This window comes from Nerophis ophidion, linkage group LG23, assembly GCF_033978795.1.
Source record: "Nerophis ophidion isolate RoL-2023_Sa linkage group LG23, RoL_Noph_v1.0, whole genome shotgun sequence".
NCBI classification, from domain to species: Eukaryota; Metazoa; Chordata; class Actinopteri; order Syngnathiformes; family Syngnathidae; genus Nerophis; species Nerophis ophidion.
The window spans coordinates 29,465,811-29,489,677 of record NC_084633.1 but is presented as its reverse complement, the minus strand read 5'-3'; the positions used below and the strand labels follow the sequence as shown (position 1 = coordinate 29,489,677).

The window sequence follows — 23,867 nt, the reverse complement described above, 5'->3', positions numbered from 1 at the left end:
TTTTTTGTGGTCCCCTTTATTTAGAAAAGTACCGAAAAGTATCAAAACAATTTTGGTACTGGTACATGTACCAAAATATTGGTATCGAGACAACACTAGTCTCCATTGAAAATGTGGAGCCGTGCCCTAAATTAGTGGTCCCCAACCTTTTTGTAGCTGCGGACCGGTCAATTTTTGATAATTTGTTTACATTGTGACACCTGTGAGCTATTGTGTCCTCCTACAGTGTGTATTGAAGCATGTTTAGCTATTCATCGTCCAGCAGGTATACTACTTGTAAGAAACGTACTTTATTCGTTGCCATGGAGATGAGGATTGATGATTTAGAAATAGCTAAAACACTGCAGACTGCGGATGGATGTTAGCTGCTAGATAGCTAGCCATATCTTAAAGCACCTCTTCCTGAGGGTGTTTCAGTGTTATAACTTCACCTTTATTGTCAGTTTTTAGGCCAAAATGTGTCCGTTCTCCCTTTTCTATCTACACACTGTGTCTGCTCGTAAGTACTCTGTGATTGTGCGCTGCCGAACATGCTCATCTACTCGTAAAACCAGCGCCGTCATGCCTGGGAACCGGTACTTTTCAAACAGAGTATAGTACCCTTTTTGATTCATTAGTACCGCGATACTATACTACTACCAGTATACCTTGCAACCCTAGTATACACTGTGCCATGGCTTTGTACATGAATAGCTCATTCATCCTACATTATGTTCAGAAACCATAAATGGTGTTACTTTAATAAGGAGCGGGTGCTGCTTGCAATTGGCAGGAGATATAAACCCTGAAGGGAACACTTGCTCTGGGTTGGAGGGGAGTAAGACCCAAAGTGGGAATAAGTAATGAGAAATGGTGCAAGGAGGCTGTTGAAGGACTGGAATACAGAAGAGGCAAGGGAACAAGAGATGAGTCAGGAAGGAGATGGATGGAGAAAGAACGAGGGGTATAAATATTACAAGACAGGTTTTACTACTTGGCGAAGGCAATGACTTCCTCCCCTCCCCCCACCCCCCCTCTCACAAACAACCGCTGACACACAAACACACACACACACACACACACACACACACACACTCATGCAGCATTGTATAATGTATCCTTTTAACCCTAGAGGGGAAACTGTGTTTTACTCCATGTTCACTGGGCTGTTGTACCAATGGAGGCCAACTCAAGGCCAAACGATGCTGATGCCCGGCCTTGTTGTCTCCTTCTAATAGTGGAGAACTTGCACACCCACACCCACTATTAGTATATTGACGACAATAATCTGCTCGCCAATAGCATTCAGCTGAAAATGTTGTTGCCAATGTTGCTAATAATTCGGCATTATTTTATTGCTGTCTCAGTGGAAGCTTGTCTTTGAATATAGTTTTGTCATTGCTTAACTTATTTTTTGTTATGACCTGGTGCCTCATCTGTTAATCCATTATTATTATTATGGGCCTGCTGCAATGCGATGCAAGCGGTCCATATTATTCCTCATACTTCAACTTTTCCACACATTTCTCTTACGCTTACGAGACGATCCGGCCAACGAACCCCCACATACAGTAGTGGACCAAAGTCTACATACACTTGTAAAGAACATCATGTCATAGCTGACCGCAGAACTTTCCTCCAGAAGGTCTTATCTTTGTCCATGTGATGTCAGGTGAAACAAAAATGGAGCTGTTCGGCCACAATACCCAGAGGAGAAAATGTGAGGCCTTTAATCCAAGGAACACCATTCTACCGTCAAGCATGGTGGTGGTAGTAGTATTATGTTTTGGGTCTGTTTTGCTGCCAATGGAACTGGTGTTTTGCAGAGAGTAAATGGGACAATGATAAAGGATGATTACCTCCAAATTATTCAGGACAACCTAAAATCATCAGCCCGGAGGTTGGGTCTGTGGCGCAGTTGGGTGTTCCAACAGAACATTGACCCCAAACACACGTTAAAAGTGGAAAAAGAATGGCTAAATCAGGGTAGAATTAAGGTTTGAGAATGGCCTTCCTGGAGTACTGACTTAAACGTGTGGACAATGCTGAAGAAACAAGTCAGAAAACCAACAAATTTAGCTGAACTGCACCAATTTTGTCAAAAGGAGTGGTCAAAAACTCAACCAGAAGCTTGCCAGAAACTTGTGGATGGCTACTAAAAGCGCCTTATTGCTGTGAAACTTCCAAAGGGACATGTAACTGAATATTAACATTGGTGTATGTATACTTTTGACCTGGCAGATTTGCTCACATTTTCAGTAGACCCTTAATAAATTCATAAAAGAACAAAACTTCATGAATGTTTTTTGTGACCAACAAGTACGTGCTCCAATCACTCTATCACAAAAAATAAGAGTTGTACAAATTATTGGAAACTCAAGAAAACCATGACATTATGTTCTTTACAAGTGTATGTAAACTTTTGACCACGACTGTATGTTATACCATCGGAAAGGTGTCATGCCCGTGAAAATAAATTGTAAACCAGTACTTTTCAAACAGAGTATAGTACCATTTTACATACATGAGTACCGTAATACTAAACTAGTACCGGTATATCGTACAACCCTACTCCCAAGTTTAGAACTGAACTCGGGGACCGGTATGGTGTCATTTCCGGGCAGGATTCGACCGCCGGGCTGTCAGTTGAATTGCCCTGTTTTGAATGAATGAGCACATTATAGGCCAGGGGTCGGGAACCTTTTTGGCTGAGAGAGCCAAAAAGCCAAATATTTTAAAATATATTTCCGTAAGAGCCGTATAATTTTTTTTTTTTAACACTGAACACAACTAAACGCGTGCATTTTTAAGTAAGACCAACATTTCTAGAGTAATAGCTCTCTTATTTTTTGCAATAACATTATTATTCTGAAGCTAACTGTGAAGGGGGCGTGGCCTGCGGGCCGGCAGCGACAGGTGCGTAGAAGGCCCACCTGGGCTTTGTTATCTAATCACCTGTCGCTCTGTTATAAGCAGCAGCCAGGAGGAGAGACTGGGTTTGGGCTGGAAATACTATTGCTGGAAAGCAACTGAGAGACTTGTTGAAAAATAAAACAATATTGTAACCCTGAAACAGGCTCTCATGTCGGTGCTTGGGGGTCTGAAGAACTCCCAGGAGGGCAAGCCCCACACTAACCAATATTAAATAAATAACTTCTTACCATTAACGCAACTTCTTGAACAGGTGCGGTAGAAAACGGATGGATGGATTAAAAATGCATGAAAATGTTTTATAATTTTAACATTATTTTTAACACTGTGATTATATGTGGAATTATTCATTACTTATCGTGTTAAGCAACGTCAGGTCAGATTTATCAAAGAGCCAGATGCAGTCATCAAAGAGCCACATCTGGCTCTAGATCCATAGGTTCCCTACCCCTGTTATAGGCAGTGCTTATACACAGTGTATTATAAATAGATACGACTAATCATGCACTTGTCGTAGTTCACTTTGTTTGCAGCTTGGCTTCACAACGTTCCAAAGTAACGTTTACATTCTTTTCTGCATTTCTCACCACAAAAACTCACACTTTGCTTGACTTTCTATCGCTACTGTAGATGTTTGATGCTAAGCTTTGCCATTATCTCTGATTCGCATGTGTATACATATGTAGGTGTTAGACTGGGGGTCAGCAACCCATGGCTCTTTAATGCCACCCTGTAGCATTTTTTTTAAATAATCAAAAATGGAAATAGATGGGGGAATTTTTTTTTTGTTTTAGTATGTTTTTTGTTTGAGTACAAACATGACACAAACTTTTCCAATTGTTAGAAAGCCCACTGTTTATTTTGTTTGTGTATATGCTTCACTGATGAGGCTATTTGGTGAACATAATTTTTTTCCTTCTAATTTCGGCGGTTCTTGAAAATCTTCCACTCCTTCTTTGTCTCAATTTGTCCACCAAACGTTTTATGCTCTGCCTGAATGCACGAAGGTGAGCTTTGTTGATGTTAGTGACTTGTTGGAGTGCTAATCAGGCATATTTGGTCAGTGCATGACTGTAAGCTAATCGATGCTAACGTGCGATTTAGGCTAGCTGTATGTACATATTGCATCATAATTGTTATGATCCGCTGCCCAGATCATATCATATTCTGGTGTTATTCCGTTTTTGTATTATATTCTGCTAATGTTTGCCTTAGTTCCTGGTTTGTTCTGTTACCATAGTTTCTTATTTGTTTCACCTGCTTCTTGTTTCCGGACGCACACCTGTTTGTAATTACTGTCCTTATTTAAGCCTGCCTTTTCCCTTGACTCCTCCTCGCTTCCTAGTTTTGTTGCACGCAACAAGTGATGGCGCTGATTCCCGATTCTGGTAAACCTGCTTTGTACTTGCTAGCTTCCGTGCTATGCTTTTGTGTTTTCTAGCTCCCACGCTAGCTCTTTATTTTGCCTTTTGTGCCTAGTGCAAGTTTTCTGTTTATAGTCTGTTCTTTAGTTTAAATAAATCCTTATTTCTTACCTTTACGCTGTGTCCAAGCCCGAACTGCATCATTGAGAGAACGACCTGCACCATTATGCCCAGCAATCCTCACAATTATGTCTCATTTGTAGGTATATTTGAGCTCATTTAATATCATTTACTTTTATCCTCCTTGTATATAGTTTAGTTTTGACACATTATCTGTATGTAATATTGGCTGCATTTCAGATAGTTGTGTGCCATGTTGTTCCAGACCACAGCAAATGTTACTTTGCTTGCCAAAGATTGTATTTTTTGTTTAAAAAAGAAGACAGCCTGCTGTTTCCTTTAACTTGGACACACACATCTATACCTTCGGCCATTAAAAGTCAGTAATTTCCAGGAGTTATCTCACCTTCTGAGTAGCCTCTGATTTACTAATGGTTTCTAATGTTGTAAAAATATGTAGGATAAATATTACATTTCACCACTTTTGTCAACGAAGATTTGCTTCAGCCTGCGACGCATAGTCATTTTGATAGTAAGCTAATATAGCTAATATAGACACTTATATCATGTGTTGTCTTCATTATAACACTTATATAAGACTTTTAAAATCATTTTGATAGTAGGCTAATATAGGCAATATAAACACTTACATCATGTGTTGTCTTCATTATAACACTTATATAAGACTTTTAAAGTAATTTTGATAGTAGGCTATTATAGCTAATATATACACTTACGTCATGTGTTGCCTTCCTTAACACTTATATCAGACATTTAAAGTAATTTTAATAGTAGGCTACTATAGCTAATATAGACACTTACATCATGTGTTGTTTTCATTATAACACTTTGAAAGAGTTTTAAAATAATTTTGATAGTAGGCTAATATAGCTAATATAGACACTTATATCATGTGTTGTCTTTATTATAACACTTATATAAGACTTTTAAAATCATTTTGGTAGTAGGCTATTATAGCTAATATAGACACTTATGTCATATGTTGCCTTCATTATAAGACTTATATAAGGATTTCAATTTGTTACGGCTTCGGGCAGATTTGTTTTTTGTATTTTTGGTCCTATATGGCTCTTTCAACATTTTGGGTTGCCAACCCCTGCGTTATGCAGATGCTCATTAGACTGCTGTTAATAAAATAATATTGTATGGTAGTAGAATAGCAATGGTACGGCAATGTGTAATAGAACTATGCATACTTTTGTGTGTCCCCTCTAGATTTTCCCCCCTGCACCATGCAGCCCTCAATGGGAACATGGAACTCATCACCTTGCTGCTGGAGTCGCAGGCAGCTGTTGACATCAGAGACCAGAAAGGTGAAACGAAACCGATGCGAAATGGCCACGCGCATCATGTTTACGGTGCTTTTTCTGTGTACGCACAGGCATGCGGCCGCTGCACTACGCAGCCTGGCAGGGGAAGGCGGAGCCTATGAAAACGCTGCTGAAATCCGGTTCCTCCGTCAATGGGCAATCGGACGAAGGACAGATTCCGCTCCACCTGTCAGCACAGCACGGCCATTATGACGTGGTGAGTGACGTCATCTTCGTAAAACAAAACTGTACTGTATACAGCAGACCTGGGCAGTTATTTTGACTGGGGGGCCAAATTTAGAGAAATAAATGTGTCTGAGTGCCGGTATAACTATTTATAGGAACACTATTACAAAACCTCACAATAATGCCTGATTGAATGCTACAAACGTTTTAACAGACAGTCTTAAAAAACGGAATGGAATTTTACATTTTTCTACAAACAATAAAACACTGAATATTGACAACATATGAACGTCACACCCCGTCTCGATCAACATATTTCACAATCAAGCAAAACGCGACAAAAATGCGACAAACAGCGAATATGAACGCAATGGGTAAAAATACAATATACAATCTGATATATAACTAAGCTTTAACTTTGTTGTGAGAATCTCCTTCTACGTCTGTCCCTGACACCCACATTTCAGGCTGATACTCTGTGGAAACGCTCCCCACTGCTTGGTGCCTCGTCTGAGCTGCTGTGACTTAGATTACCATAGTAACTAATTAATTACCATAGTAACTAGTGTATCATGCAAAAGTGCAGATTCCAACCATTGAAATACTTTGTATAGTTCAAGACAATAGAAAACATCACTGCACATAATAATGGCAGCAACACTTTCCATCTTAAAGATCTAAAACAATTATTTGGGAATGTCCAGCGGGCCAGATTGAAATACTTTACGGGCCGCATGTGGCCCCTGGGCCTTAATTTGCCCAGATCTGGTATACAGTGTAGACTTGTTCAGAATACCAGTATTTTGGGACGAGTACCAAATTGTATTTTGATACTCCCCATTTTATCTGTAAATGCTACAATGTTATATACGCCTGTTAGTAGGGGTGTCCAAAAAAAATCGATTTTCAAATGAATCGCGATTCTTATTTGTAACGATTAATACTCGATTAAAAAAAAAAAAAAATAGATTTTGAAAAATTAATAGTATCTATATTTTTTGTACCGGTACCAAAATAGATTTTGATACTTTTCAATACTTTTTGATACTTTCCTTTATAGATGGATGGATAGTACTTTATTGATTCCTTCAGGAGAGTTCCCTCAGGAAAATAATGGGCACAACAAAAAAAATGCCATTATTGGCTATATTTTAACAAAATGTTCTACGATACATTAAATATTTGCAATAATTTTGTCCTTAAATAAAATAGTGAACATACTAGACAACTTGTCTTTTAGGAGTAAGTAAACAAACAAAGGCTTCTGATTAGTCTGCTGACGTATGCACAGGCGCAAAATAAGGTGGGCCATTCTATTATTTTGACAAAATTATAAAGGAAAAGCTGTAAAAATTGATTATTAATCTACTTGTTCATTTATTGTTAATATCTGCTTACTTTCCATTTCACCATGATCTATCTACACTTATGTTAAAATGTAATAATCACTTATTCTTCTGTTGTTAGTTTTGGATGATACTACTAATTTTGGTATCAATACAATACCAAGTAATTACATGATCATACATCGGTCATATTCAAAGTCCTCATGTGTCCAGGGACGTATTTCTTGAGTTTGTAAACAATAAAAAAAAGACAAAAAGTCCATCCATCCATTTTCTACCGCTTAATCCCTTTTGGGGTCGCGGGGGGCGCTGGCGCCTATCTCAGCTACAATCGGGCGGAAGGCAGCGTACACCCTTGACAAGTCGCCACCTCATCGCACGGCCAACACATATTGACAGACAACATTCACACACTAGGGCCAATTTAGTGTTGCCAATCAACCTATTGTGATGATAAAAAATATTGATGTAATCATTGTAGTATTGACTTTATGCGGCTCTTGAACTTGGTATCATTACAGTCAATGTACAGTACAGGCCAAAAGTTCGGACACACCTTCTCATTCAATGCGTGTTCTTTATTTTCATGACTATTTACATTGTAGATTGTCACTGAAGGCATTAAAACTATGAAGGAACACATGTGGAGTTATGTGCTTAACAAAAAAGGGGAAATAACTGAAAACATGTTTTTTGTTCAAGTTACTTCAAAATAGCCACCCTTCGCCCTGATTACTTTTTCGCACACTCTTGGCATTCTCTTGATGAGCTTCAAGAAGTAGTCACCTGATATGGTTTTCACTTCACTGGTGTGCTTGAAGCTCATCGAGAGAATGCCAAGAGTGTTACTTTTACGCGCGTTAAGACGCCATTGACGATGCAATCGCTGCAACGTGGCACGCGACTTCGAGGTGGTTGCGTTGATGTCAACAAGAAGTAGCGCTCAGTATTAGTGCAAGCAACAACCATCACACACGCAAACACTCACTACTAGCGGTGTCCAAAACAAATGTATTTTCGAATTAATCGCGATTATTTTTTGTCATGATTACCTATCGATTTAAAAAATATATATTTAATTGTTATTTTATTTTTTAATCTGTCCTGTCCAGCCACTCAGACAAGGGGAATTGTAATAAAGAAAACGTTTTTTTTTTGTATTCGAAAAATGTATCAGAGCTGTTTTATGGAGGAAAGTAGTTTATCATTAAAGTCAGGGGTGCCAAACGTACGGCCCGCAAACCCGATCAAGCCCGCGAACAGGTTTTATCCTGTAACATCCTGTAATTTGAGTGTGATATTATTTTTTATCTTGATAGATTGAAAATTAACACCAATGAGTTGACTGATGAACATTATCACATCATTTATTCAGAAAGTATAAATACCTACAAAGAAAAGTAGAATACTATTAACCGCAACATGTAAGTGTAAAAAACAACAACAACATTATGATTTGTACAATTTCCGAATGTCCCATCCATTTGCTACCTCTTTTTCCCTACGGGGTTGAGGGGGGCGCTGGTGCCTATCTCAGCTACAATCGGGCGGAAGGCGGGGTACACCCTGGACAAGTCGCCACCTCATCGCAGGGCCAACACAGATAGCTAGACAACATTCACACTCACATTCACACACGAGGGCCAATTTAGTGTTGCCAATCAACCTATCCCCAGGTGCATGTCTTTGGAAGTGGGAAGAAGCCGGAGTACCAGGAGGGAACCCACGCAGTCACGGGGAACACATGCAAACTCCAGTTAGTTCTATTTTTAAACAAAGAAAACGATCTGAAGGTGTCTTTATTTTTAAGTCACTGTGCCGTGATTTTACCAGTCCGGCCCACTTGGGAGTAGATTTTTCTCCATGTGGCCCCTGATCTAAAATGAGTTTGACATCCCTGATTTAAATGGTACCCAATGTATTAAAAAAGTATGGATTTTAAATAAAAAAATCGATTCTGAATCGAATTGCCAACCCCGAGAATCGAATGGAATCGTTTGGTGTCCAAAGATTTACAGCCTGTTTCTGAACACATTCAACAGAAGCTGCGGTCGGCAGTCATTCATTCACGGCGGACAACCAGGGCTAAGCTAACACAGCTAATGGTTACGTCAACAACAGCTTTGGTCACGTCAACAATCGCTTCTGTCGATAGTTCAACTGTACTGAGTTGAGACTGGGTATGACCTTGTCTACACAATAAGACAAGTATACAAGAAGTATACTGATATGGCGTGTGTAATTACATCTATGGCGCCTGTACCATCAAGCCTGCAGACCTTTCCCTACCAGGACTCGCGCCGTGACAGAATATTTTCTTTTAAGCCAGACCAATTTCCCAGATTTAATTAATTCTCAGTCTGTATTTAAATATTCATGTCCTAAAAGCGGTGCCATTTATAAAAGCAACTGCAGCCAGCGGTGTTTTCTTAGGGGTAATGAAAGAGCCTCTGGACTTCCTGTCAGCTCTTTAATAACACTGACATCCACTTCTATTGACTTCCTGCAGGCTGCGAGGTGGTCATTCAGCGCTTGCATTTTCTCATCATTCATCCCTTATGCCTTCCTTGCTTCAACGTTCAAACGGTCACAGTGTAACATTTATAGTGCAGGAGCCTCGCTCCAAAGCCAAGGCCCAATAAGAAAAAATGCACATCTAATCAATTTGTTCCTGCCACCCAAAGATATGAATGCAAAACACATTTTATAGAGAATGATTACTGCGATGAGGTGGCGACTTGTCCAGGGTGTGCGCCGCCTTCCGCCCGAATGCAGCTGAGATGGGCCCCGGCAACCCCGTAAGGGACCAGCGGTAGAAAATGGATGGATGGATGGATTATCGTTTTATATTTTTGGAATACATATCAATGATGAATGAGTGTATAAAGGAACATTAACGTCATATTACTGTTGTACAGTATACCGGTACTAGTATAGTATCGCGGTACTAATTAATCAGAAATGGTACTATACTCTGTTTGAAAAGAATCGGTTCCCCATATATATATATATATGTGTCTTAATTGGATTATCCAGAGAATAGTGCTCGATACCGTGGTAGAGCGCAATATGTATGTGTGGGAAAAATCACAAGACTACTTCATCTCTACAGAACTGTTTCATGAGGGGTTCCCTCAATTGTCAGGAGATTTTCTGACGATTGAGGGAACCCCTCATGAAACAGTTCTGTAGAGATGAAGTAGTCTTGTGATTTTTCCCACACATACATATTGCGCTCTACCACGGTATTGAGCACTATTATGTGTGTGTGTGTGTGTGTGTGTGTGTGTGTGTGTGTGTGTGTGTGTGTGTGTGTGTGTGTGTGTGTGTGGGAAAATCACAAGACTACTTCATCTCTACAGAACTGTTTCATGAGGGGTTCCCTCAATTGTCAGGAAATTTTCTGACGATTGAGGGAACCCCTCATGAAACAGTTCTGTAGAGATGAAGTAGTCTTGTGATTTTCCCACACACACACACACACACACATATATATATATATATATATATATATATATATATATATGTGTATATATATATATATATATATAGATGTATATATTTATTTCTTTATTTTTTTTAATAGGCATGATGGCACGTCGTCACGTTATTACATTGCTAGTTTTACCAGCAGTCAAGCATGTTCGGCAGCCCACAAAAGAGTACTTACAAGCAGACACAGGGTGTAGACAGAAAAGGGAGAATGGATGCATTTTGGCTTAAAAACTAAAGAGAAACGTGAAGTTATAACACTGAAACGCCCTCAGGAAGAGGTGCTTTAAGACATGGTTAGCTAGCTAGCAGCTTACATCATTCCGCCGTCGGCAGTGTTTTAGATACTTCTAAATTCACTAATCCTCGCCTCCATGGCGACAAATAAAGTATGTTTCTTACAAGTATCATCCCTGCAGGACGAGGAATAGCTAAACATGTTTCACTACGCACTGTAGGAGGATACAATAGCTCACCGGTGTCACCGCTAACAAAAGCTAGTGCCTGAATGTAAACAAAGGCCATGGGTGGATCTATAACTGACATCCACTGTAATGATACCAAGTACAATACCGTATCTAGTCAATACTACTATGATTACATCAATATTTTTTAGCCTCACAAAAAATGTGACGCTAAGAAGTGTAGATAAAACATGTTAAAACAGGAAATAACCAGATATTAACAGTAAATTAACATGTAGATTAATAATACACTTTCTACCCCTTGTCCTTAATAATGTTGACAAAATAATAGGTAGATAAATGACAATATGCTACTGCATATGTCAGCAAACTAATTAGGAGCCTTTGTTTGTTTACTTACTACTAAAAGAAAAGTTGTCTAGTATGTTCACCATTTTATTTAAAGTCAACATTGCAATAAGAAACATATGTTTATTGCACCGTAAGATTTTTTGTTAAAATAAAGTCAATAATGCCATTTTTTTGTGGTCATTTTTATGGAGAAAAGTATCGAAAATACATTTTGGTACCAGTACCAAAATATTGGTATGATGATTTTAAGTTTTTAAGCCAAAATGAGTCCGTTCTCCCTTTTCTGTCTACACACTGTATCTGCTTGTAAGTACTCTGTGATTATGCGCTGCCGAACATGCTCCTCTGTTTGTAAAACCAGCAATGTCACGACGTAACGACGCGCCGTCATGCGCGTTACAATAAATAAATAAATAATAAAATTGAGAACCGGTACTTTTCAAACAGAGTACAGTACTGTTTTTTATTTATTAGTACCGTGATACTATACTCGTACCCGTATACCGTACAGATCTAGTATGTTCGTGTCAAGACCGTGACGAAATACGAAAACCGGGGCAAAAACCCGCAGTACCACTTTACTAAAAACAAATTGCAAATGTGAAGCTGTGAGTTTAGCTCAAAACATTGCAGACGTAATATGCAGAAAGGTAGTGGCAGCAACAATGCAACTACTGGAACTGAATATGGAAGAACATGTGAATTTGCTCCTATTCCATTCAATCATTAAATCCTGTCTCCAGTCAGAAATGTTGCTCCAGCACCAGTCCAACCCGTGCATCGTAGACAATGCTGGGAAAACACCTCTGGACCTGGCCTGTGAATTCGGCAGAGTCGGGGTACGCATTTTTTAAAAAAACTTTTTCAGTTTTAAAGATTAAAGGAATGTGAAAGAGTGTCAAATAATGAGGAAAGATGTCTTCTCTCTCTCTGTGTGTGTGTGTGTGTGTGTGTGTGTGTGTATTTGTGTGTGTGTGTGTGTGTGTGTGTAGGTTGTCCAATTATTACTGTCTAGTAACATGTGTGCTGCCCTGCTGGAGCCCAAGAAAGCAGATACCCAAGATCCCAATGGGACATCGCCTCTGCACTTGGCTGCCAAAAATGGACACATTGACATAATCAGGTATACACACACACACACACACACACACACACACAAAGAATGATGATGAAATAACTACGCCATGTATGGCACAGGCTGGGGGCGGGGAGAATATACCCATATCTAGAGACAGTTAGCTTTTGTGATTTCGCAATGTCGCCCTCGCACCAATTCACTTAAATTATGCACGGGCTCGCAAGTTTCTCTATTATCTGCAATCACCCCGCACATTTTGGGCAATCAGCATAATTTTCGCCAATCAAATTTGTCTCAGAACGGCGGTCAAGCACGCACATCAACTGTCTAATCAAAACCTAAGGGTAGAGGAAGAAGTAACAGCAATACAAATATACCGGTATATAAGCCGCACCCACTAAATTTATATGTATTAGTCGCACCTAAACCGCAGATACGTCGCAAAACTAACATTTACACAGGAAGATTGTGTACATTTTTATTTACATACCTTAATTGTTTCCAAATGGAGCCTGTAACAGGGCAGTAAAATGGCTAATCAAACAAAACAGAAGTCATCATGATGGACCAAGTAGCAGCGAAAGCTAACTTTCCAATCAGCTAAAACTTACTCAAGTCCCCAGTGACGTTTTGGTGAATTTAGTGAGGAATTTGTGAAACTGAAACAATACAAAAAGAAAATAAATTAGCTAACACAGACACTCCTAGATGTATGCTACCGACGCTAGCTTTCTTACAAATATGCATGAAAACACTCCCACAGACATCACCCATGGGACCGTTTAGTAAGTGCAAACAGTAGGGGTGTAACAGTACACTAAAGTTTTGGTTCGGTACGTACCTCGGTTTAGAGGTCACGGTTCGGTTCATTTTTGGTACAGTAAGAGAACAACAAAATACAAATTTTTTGGTTATTTATTCACCAAATTTGTAAACAATGGCTTTATCCTTTTAACATTGGGAACACTATAATAATTCTGCCCATTAATCCACATTAAACTGCCTCAAGTTGTTGCTTTGATTAAATAAAATGACAAAACCTTTCTTCAACATATAAAAAGTGCAACATTAAACAGTTTCAAGTCAAGTCATCATACTTACTTTATTACAGCATCTGGGAAGCCTGTAGTTGACTTTTATTATGTAAATGTTATATATTTGTCAACATGTGATAGCAGGGATCCTGCCATTCAAAACTAGGGTGCTACATTACTAATGATTAATATAACTATAGCTGAAAAATAGTACAATAGCAATAGGAGAGACTATTCATCCCTGAACACCATTGAGTTCATATGAAATAACAAACAGACAGAGCTTTGCTGCCCCTAACACACGCACACACGCACCAAAATAAGCTAACGTTACGCTAAAAGCTAATTAGCCTTCACCTCAAGCCAGAACTGCGAGCGAGCTGAGCTGCAGTTTAAGTTTCTAGAAGGTCAACGGGCTCATAGTGATGTTAGTAGTAGTCGACTGGCAAGTGTTTTTTATGATTTGGGGAGAGTACGCTGTCCGCTGCTCACCTGCTAAACACATATCTGCTCGACGCTGAAGCATTAACTACATGCGCTCTGAATACGCACTGCTGATTGGCTGTTACATCGCTCTGAATACACACTGCTGATTGGCTTTGTATGTAACCAATCAGATGGTTGTGTGGGCGGGACTATGCTGGGTGCTGAGACAGAGGCAGAAAGCAGAGTAGCTTGTTAAGACTTTAGATTACAAACTCATTCGATACACCTCCGAACCGGACCGAAACGGTTCAATACAAATACACTTACCATTACACCCCTAGCAAACAGTTTTAGTTATATTGTAAAATGAATGAATGAAGAATCCGTACGAGAAAAACGCTATGGACAGCTAGAAGGCTAAGCAGCACTTTACTTCCGGTTGAAAGCAGTAAATAGAAGGACACCGCAGCACATGCAGTGAGCGAATTCGTCCAAAAGGTGTCGCCATAGCACCTTCTTAGTGTATTTGCTCGTTTTTTTTTTTTTTTTTTACACTTTTTGTATTATGGCCGCAAAAAAAAAAAAAACATCAATTAGCCGCACAGTTTTATAAGCCGCAGGGTTCAAAGTGCTTATAGTCCACTGCTTGCATGGGTATTGTAAGAATTGATTCTAAATCGAATCCCTACCCCCAAGAAACGAATCAAATTGAATCGTGTGGTGCCCAAATACTCACAGCCTACCTGTTGGGTACTGTAGCTTTTAGGTGGATTTACATACAGGTGCAATATATTTAAATCTTCTATTATTCTCCCATTCCCCCCCACTTGTTTACCAGTATCTCGCCTTTTTTGTAAGGGGCGCTGGAAGCCGGCAGACCTGTCAGCGAACCTGTTCTGTCTCCCTGTAACGTTTGTCTGATCTTGAATGGGATTGTGCTGAAAATTTTAATTTTCCTGAAGGAACTCTCCTGAAGGAATAAATAAAGTACCATCTAATCTATCTGATCTACTCTAATCTAATCTAATATAATCTAATTCCAACAATTTGAACATTGTGCAAAGGTTTGGTGATTCCAGCAATTAAATATACAACGTGATTCAAATATATCACATTGGGTTAGAATATGCAATATTTCAAGCCTTCTTCTGAGACAATGTTGGTGATTAAGGCTAACGGCTTGTTAAAAAACCTCACATTGAAAATCAAAAAATGTAAACCATGGTTATCAAAATAAAATTTAAAAAAATACAAATAAAATCTCTCCTTGCATGTTATGACTAAAATGGCATATTAGTTCCATATTGGAAGGTAAGTTGCTGAAATGAATGGACTTTTGCACAATACTCACCTGTAAATTGGCTGCTCAAATTTATGAAGCGCAGGTGTGCACGTGGAAACATGAAATATTTACACAGGCGCTTGTGTTGGTTCACAAATTAATCATTGGTGTCAAGGCGTGTCGCGGTGGATTTCCGCCTTTGGCTTGGGGGCTGAGTCTTCAAACAATCAATCAATGATTATTTATATAGCCCTAAATCACTAGTGTCTCAAAGGGCTGCACAAACCACAACACAAACCACTACGACATCCTCGGAAGAGCCCACATAAGGACAAGGAAAACTCACACCCAGTGGCACGTCGGTGACAATGATGACTATGAGAAACCTTGGAGAGGACCACATATGTGGGCAACCCCCCCCCTCCAGGGGACCGAAAGCAATGGATGTCGAGCGGGTCCAACATGATACTGTGAAAGTTCAATCCACATTGGATGCAACACAACCGTAAGAGTCCAATCCAAAGTGGATCCAACATAGTAGTGAGAGTCCCGTCCATAGTGGAACCAAAAGGAAACCATCCCAAGCGGAGGTGGATCAGCAGCGCAGAGATGTCCCAGCCGGTACACAGGCGAGCGGTCCATCCTGGGTCCCGATTCTGGACGAGCGGTCCATTCTGGGTCCCGACTCTGGACAGCCAGCACTTCATCCATGGCCACCGGACCGGACCCCCTCCACAAGGGAGAGTGGGACAGAGGAGAAAAAGAAAAGAAATGGCAGATGAACTGGTCTAAAAAGGGAGTCTATTTAAAGGCTAGAGTATACAAATGAGTTTTAAGGTGACACCTAAATCCTTCTACTGAGGTAGCAACTCGAACCGTTACTGGGAGGGCATTCCAGAGTATGGGAGCCCGAACGGAAAACGCTCTATAGCCCGCAGATTTTTTGGGGGCTCTGGGAATCGCTAATAAGCCGGAGTCCTTTGAACGCAGATTTCTTGCCAGGACATATGGTACAATACAATCGGCAAGATAGAATGGAGCTAGACCGTGTAGTATTTTATACGTAAGTAGTAAAACCTTAAAGTCACGTCTTAAGTGCACAGGAAGCCAGTGCAGGTGAGCCAGTATAGGCGTAATATATTCAATCTTTCTTTTTTTTGTCAAAAGTCTAGCATTCTTGTCTTGTGCATTGTCTCTCCGTAGTTCCTAAAGCGCTAAATGGCTTTGCTGAGTGTTTGTGTACGTGATTTCATGTGAACAATTTCATAAGTCCACCTTGACCCGCTCGGCAATGTCATTGGTCTGATGTGAAGGGGCTCGTTTTATTGTGAAGCTTGTGAACCCGGGGAAAAAAATCCATAAAATAAGCTGCTGCTTTGTACAAAGCGCAGCATTCAAAGAGTTGCAGGTTATAGGCCGGCAATTAATCATATGCACAGATTTCCGTGAAAGTTTGAATTCTTTTGGCGTTATTTCCACAACTGTAGCGCGACCTCCTGCCACAACCCATAGTGTAATTTCAGTGTCAGTTTAGTTTTCGGTTTTACGCCTGTAAATGATAAATGATAAATGGGTTGTACTTGTATAGCGCTTTTCTACCTTCAAGGTACTCAAAGCGCTTTGACACTACTTCCACATTTACCCATTCACACACACATTCACACACTGATGAAGGGAGCTGCCATGCAAGGCGCCAACCAGCACCCATCAGGAGCAAGGGTGAAGTGTCTCGCTCAGGACACAACAGATGTGACGAAGTTGGTACTAGGTGGGATTTGAACCAGGGACCCTCGGGTTGCGCACGGCCACTCTCCCACTGTGCCACGCCGTCCCCTGTGTAAAAAGAAATACTAGCAAATCTATACAAGATGTGCCCTGACTACCAACATGGCTACTACTACGAGAGAATAACAACTGTCATAAAATGATTGATGAATGTTGAGGGGTGTACCAACTTTAGTGAGATGCTGTAATTGATTTATTTGTATTAGTGATGTCAGTGTAATTAATCCACAACTTGTGATGATCCATTCCTCAAAACCAACTTTTCTCAATTATTGGTATCTATTTTTGTGTATTTGGGATCTGCATAAGTCCCAAAAATGTGTTTTAATCTAACCATAGAGGCAATACAGAGATATTTATAAAACAATCATGCCTTCCATACTTCCTCCTAGGGTTGACTCGATACCAATATTTTGGTACCGGTACCAAAATGCATTTAATTGCTTTTCGGTACTTTTCAAAATAAAGGGCAGCACAACATTTTTTTTATTATTGGCTTAATTTTAGGAGAAAATCTTATGATACATAAAATATATTTCTTATTGCAATCAAAGAAGAATGTTGTCATAAAATAATATTCCAGACAACTTGTACGCTCCTAATATGGCTGCTGACGTAACATTGTGACGCTCGGGTCGCATGACGGCGATTACAAGCTTGTTCCCAAGATGCAAAGTGCAGGTAAATAACTATTCAATGTATTGACAAAGATAAACAAAAAACATGTACCGTTTAATCATAGGGAAGGCTATGCAAAAAGCTAACTAAAACTGACAGGTTGCAAAACAAAAAAAAATGAAATGCTGGAACACAGCAAAACTCACGGCAGGAGGAAAGCGCGTCCACATGAAAACTACACATTCTAAACAAGGTTCAAACAAAGAATGGTTGCTCACACTTAAATTAAATAGAACTCATTTGCTAACAGGACGCAGGTGTGTGGATAAGTGCTCAGAGAAATACGCGACGAAAACGAAAAAACACCAAACACAACAGGAAGTGCCACAGGAAGAGCGCAGAACAGGAACACTAAACACAAGAGAACGTTAACAAACGCAAAATAAGGCAGGCCATTCTATCAATGTTTCAAAATTTTGAGGGACAAACAGTAGAAAATGTATTATTAATCCACTTGTTCATTTACTGTTAATATCTGCTTACTTTCTGTTTCAACATGTTCTATCTACACTTCTGTTAAAATGTAATAATCACTCATTCCTTTGTTGTTGGAGACTTTACATTGGTTTTAGGTGATGCTACAAATTTTCATATCGATCCAATACCAAGTAGTTACAGGATCATACATTGGTCATTATTAAAGTTCTCCTGTGTCCTGGGACGTATTTCCTGACTTTATAAACAACAACAAAAATGAAAAAATATTTGGTGATACTAAAAAATATTAAAGTAATCATTGTAGATTAGATATATCTCTTGTACTTGGTATCGTTACAATGGATGTAGCTAGATATCTATCCACTTTGTTTACGTAAGTTTGCTGTACGCAGTTAGCTATTGTATCTTCCTACATCAGGCCTATTTTGCTGTCAGCCCGCCAAACCTTTTCATTTGGCCCTCTGAACATCACCCAAAAATGATTGTTGAAACCATTCAAACTCGGGTTTGTCATGAATAAAACACACCCACCACCCCACAGGGGGCAACAGCGAGGCATGTGTGTCACAAGGAAGCGTCAGTGGGGTGAGTAGAAGAAGACTACTTATTCAACCTTAAAAAAAATCCTAATAAATTGCAAAAATGGGATTTTTAACAACGACTAAGCAAGAAAGTATGAGTGTTCCACCCAGAGAAAATGCTTGAGTCATTGTTTCCAGTCGGACCTTTAAAGCGACGGACACATTGAGCCAGACAAGCAGCAACAATGGTAGACATCCCAGTGTGTAAAATTCATCACAAAACTTGGTCAAATATTTGTAAGTCGATATAATTTGTGCATAAATATATTTAGTTTCTTTTGTATTGAAATGGCTGACTTTGTGATGTCTTTTGTATTCCTGGTTGTGTTATCTGTCTGAGAGTAAAGCTCATTTAAAACATGTAGCGCTAAATTCGACCAGTAGAGGGCGACAACGCTACACCTTAGGTTTAATTGCGATAAGTCACATACAGTGTGCGCAATGTTTGGTGGGTGAATGTTGTGTAATTTCTGTATGTGTTAACATTTGTAATTTATTGTGTGAATATATTAAAAGCCTACTGAAATGAGATGTTCTTATTTAAACGGGGATAGCAGGTCCATTCTATGTGTCATACTTGATCATTTCGCGATATCGCCATATTTTTGCTGAAAGGATTTAGTAGAGAACATCCACGATAAAGTTTGCAACTTTTAGTCACTAAAAAAAAAGCCTTGCCTGTACCGGAAGTAGCAGACGATGTGCACGTGACGTCACTGGTTGTCGGGCTCCTCACATCCTCACATTGTTCATAATCATAGCCACCACCAGCAAGAGCGATTCGGACCGAGAAAGCGACGATTTCCCCATTAATTTGAGCGAGGATGAAATATTCGTGGATGAGGAAAGTTACAGTGAAGCACTAGAAAAAAAAAGGCGAGGGCAGTGAGAGCGATTCAGATGTTGTTAGACACATTTACTAGGATAATTCTAGAAAATCCCTTATCTGATTATTGTGTTACTAGTGTTTTAGTGAGATTATAAAGTCATACCTGAAAGTCAGAGGGGTGTGTTGACTGCCAGTGTCTCTGATGGAAGCCATGGAGGAGCCAAGAAAGTGGCAGCTGCCTTTTTGACAGCTGCTGCAGGACGACGCAAGCTCAGCTCATGTCTCCGGTAAGAGCTGACTTATTACCACAATTTTCTCACCGAAACCTGCCGGTTGACATGTAGTCGGGAAACATGTTCGCTTGACCGCTCTGTTCCATATTAAAGCTTCACAACAAACAAAGAAACACCGGCAGTGTTTTCGAAGGTCTCAAAAATGTAAGAAATTCATGAATATGTGTGTGTTTCTACCCTTCTTGAGACATCAACGAGGAAAAGTGCCTTCCATATGAGGAACGGTGAACAAGTTAATACCGAAATCACGGTCCCAAAACGGAAAACCATTTCGTCTCATAGAGAATGTCTCATTTGCACCCTTGGTGGCGAAATCTACCAAAATTAGGGTGATCGCAGAAAGGAGGGATTTTCCAAATTGATAGTGTGTCGTTTTTAAAAGTAACATATGAAATAACAAGTGTGTGTAAAAATTTGAAGTGGTCCCCCTCTGGCCAACATATGTAATAACACGTGTGTGTAAGAAAGTAAAGAGGAGCTCAAAGTAAAGCCGCTGCTCCTCCACATCGAGAGGAGCCAGCTGAGGTGGCTCGGGCATCTGGTCAGGATGCCACCTGAACGCCTCCCTAGGGAGGTGTTTAGGGCACGTCCAACAGGTTGGAGGCCACGGGGAAGACCCAGGACACGTTGGGAAGACTATGTCTCCTGGGTGGCGTGGGAACGCCTCGGGATCCCCCGGGAAGAGCTGGACGAAGTGGCTGGGGAGAGGGAAGTCTGGGCTTCCCTGCTTAGGCTGCTGCCCCCGCGACCCGACCTCGGATAAGCGGAAAAAGACGGATGGATGGATGGATGAATGGATGTAAGAAACTGAAATGGCCAAAATGTGTTCAAAAAAATAAAGTATGTATATAGAGACATACTATAATAACTTGAAGTAAATAATGAAGATTAAAAACTATTTACAAAGAAAAAATAAAAATAATAATAATAAAAGCTTACCTTTCTTTATATTTGCATAGTATGTATGTATTGTTAATGTTGTAAATGCAAATATTTTTATATCTAGAAAGGGTGGTCCTACAGAGGTATGCATTTTTCGTAGGTCCCAAGAAGGGAAGAAGTACAAGTGTGTGTGTGTGTGTGTGTGTGTTTGTTTGTTTGCTTGCCTGGCCTCGACCTACACGGAGAGGTGAAGGGAAGGCTAGATACACTCAGAGATGATAGAAGTGCAAAGAGAGCAAGAGACACTTAAACCAAGTCAGGCACAGTCCGAGAGTAAAAATTCTGCAGAAGTTGATAGAGCAGAGGTGTCTCAAAGCGACAGCTGTGGAATAAATAAAGTCTATCCTATCTTTTCAAATAAAATGCCTAGCGCACACACGCACAAACGCATTGGACAATAGCGGACAACCTTGGTTTGTCGTGCCACTGTCATTTAAATGATAACATCCTCCGCTTATCTTTAACAAGGACGCACAATAAAGTCATACAGCACATAAATACAGGAAAACCTCATGCTGCAAAAAAATCGCTATATCAATCAGGGCTCGGGCTAGATGATAATGCTAATAATTTATGCGTTATATCGACAGTAATTGTGATCATGATGGTGTGCGCCAGATGGTGCCTGATGTGTTGCGATGATCACCGAAGGGTGCAGCGTCTCTGCATGACTCGATTACTAAATGGCAGCTATTTCAGTCTGGATACTGCACTTGGTCACAGCCACGTAACGGCATCATAAAGAAACATGCTCACTTGACAGGAGCAACCACATTTTGAGTAACGGTACATTAATTGTCTATGAGTTATAGCATTCAAAAATGTGTTAGTTTATTGCCAACATGCATGCAGTCACAGTGTGGTACATCACGTTTTCTCATCACAATGTATTCGATAACAAATTCATGAAGCGGCGACAGGGGCCATATGGTCAATAAAAAGGCCCCCCACCAAAAATAAAAGCAACTTTAAAAGATAATTAAGGACCAAATGCGACGAAATACAAAAGTAGATGAGCTTGAGCCCAGCGAAGCCCACTGCGTTTCTGGGTGTTGTTGATAAATGGTTTTCGCTTTGCATAGTAGAGATTTAACTTGCACTTACAGATGCAGCAACAAACTGTAGTTTTCCCTAAGTGGTTTTCTGAAGTGTTTCTCAGCCCATGTGGTGATATCCTTAACACACTGATGTCGCTTTTTGATGCAGCACCGCCTGAGGGATCCAAGGTCACGGGCATTCACTGTTGGTTTTCAGCCCAGCCAGATTCTCTGAACTTGTCAATTATATTACAGACTGTAGATGGTGAAAGCCCTAAATTCCTTGCTTGTTGAGAAATGTTGTTCTTGAACTGCTGGACAATTTGCTCACACATTTGTTCACAAAGTGGTGACCCTCGCCCCATCCTTGTTTATGAATGACTAAGCATTTCATGAGAGCTGCTGTTATACCCAATTATGGCACCCACCCATTCCCAATTAGCCTGTTCACCTGTGGAATAGCTCGGTTGGTAGAGCGGCCGTGCCAGCAACTCGAGGGTTGCGGGTTCGGTCCCTGCTTCCGCCATCCTAGTCACTGCCGTTGTGTCTTTGGGCAAGACACTTTACCCACCTGCTCCCAGTGCCACCCACACTGGTTTAAATGTAAGAATTAGATATTGGGTTTCACTATGTAAAGCGCTTTGAGTCACTAGAGAAAAAGCGCTATATAAAATATAATTCACTTCAAATAAGTGTTTGATGAGCATTCCTCTTTTTTGCCACTTGGCTAGCTTTTTTGAAGCATGTTGCAGGCATCAAATTCCAAATGAGCTAATATTTGCAAAAAATAACAAAGTTTACCAGTGCGAACGTTATGTATCTTGTCTTTCCAGTCTATTCTACTGAATATGAGTTGAAAAGGATTAGCAAATCATTGTATTCTGGTTTTATTTACCATTTAACGAGCCAACTTCACTGGTTTTGGGTTTTATAATTAAATGAATACATCTTTAAATAGTTTAAACGTGTCCATAATTAATTTAAATCATGAAATAATGAAACGAATGATGAAGTAAATTGTGAAATAATTAAAGGTAATTTTAAAACAAATAACACATTTTTGTATTTATTTTCAGTTGTAATTAATTAATTTAGATAATTCTTCAAAGATTTCTTTATTAATGAAATGTTGGCCCTCCATACATCACAGCCGTATAAAAGTGTATCAAATAAAAATAAGTAGCATCACAGCAGTGTTTCAAGTAAATAAAAGTGCATCAAATTAAAGAACTAGTTTTTTTTAATTGATCTCCAAATCCTAACTTGTTTATAGCGTGTAGCATGCAGCTGTTTATCATCTCCGCGTTGGTTAATGACTCTTTCTTTAAAGTAATTGTTCAAGAACGAGCAAATGTCGAAGGTGTGATATTTCACCCAAAAAGGGCCTCTGCAGTTTATCGTTCTACGACTTTGTCACAGTTGATAATAAATGTATATTGCCATACATTTATTACATCATATAATACGCATCATACTCAACATCTGAGCGTGTTAATGCAATAGCAGGATACAATTAACAGTGTCATCCACAGTCTTGGTCTCTGCGGGTGGAGGCGGGGCCGATAGCTTACACACACAGGATATACGGACAGACCCCACGACTTGCTAATGTGAAACACTGCAAAGTAACAAAAAGGAGGAAAAAAGATGACTGGAAAGCCAAATGTCCCAGTGTGGGAATATTTTATCTTCAAACCTAATGAGCAACATGAGCCCATTAACATGGACAAAAAATAAACAGTTTGTTAGAAAGGGATGGCAAGAAAAAAGACAACAAAACAAACCACCCAACCCAGTTTTTTTTTTAATTCAGGGGGAAAAACTGCCAACAGAGATTAAGAGTTTGTTTAATTATTTAAGATAATTAAACCTTTTTGACTGTCAAATTACAAAGGTATAAAACACTAGTGAGAAAAGTTGTAAAAGTTATTTGCTAAAT

At 39.7% G+C, this 23,867-nt stretch overlaps 1 protein-coding gene and 1 long non-coding RNA gene across 7 annotated transcripts in view; one reads left to right on the top strand and one right to left on the bottom strand.

The window, feature by feature from the left end:
• caskin1 (CASK interacting protein 1) overlaps positions 1–23,867 on the top strand; it is a 258,191-nt gene that overhangs the window by 132,602 nt on the left and 101,722 nt on the right. For all 6 annotated transcript variants that reach the window (XM_061885604.1, XM_061885608.1, XM_061885606.1 and 3 more), the window contains exons 3-6: positions 5,631–5,728; positions 5,797–5,942; positions 12,269–12,364; positions 12,518–12,648. In XM_061885604.1, coding sequence (XP_061741588.1) covers positions 5,631–5,728; positions 5,797–5,942; positions 12,269–12,364; positions 12,518–12,648 — 471 coding nt within the window. The remainder of the gene's footprint in view (positions 1–5,630; positions 5,729–5,796; positions 5,943–12,268; positions 12,365–12,517; positions 12,649–23,867) is intronic.
• LOC133541887 (uncharacterized) overlaps positions 1–23,867 on the bottom strand; it is a 135,949-nt gene that overhangs the window by 68,249 nt on the left and 43,833 nt on the right. The window lies entirely within an intron of this gene.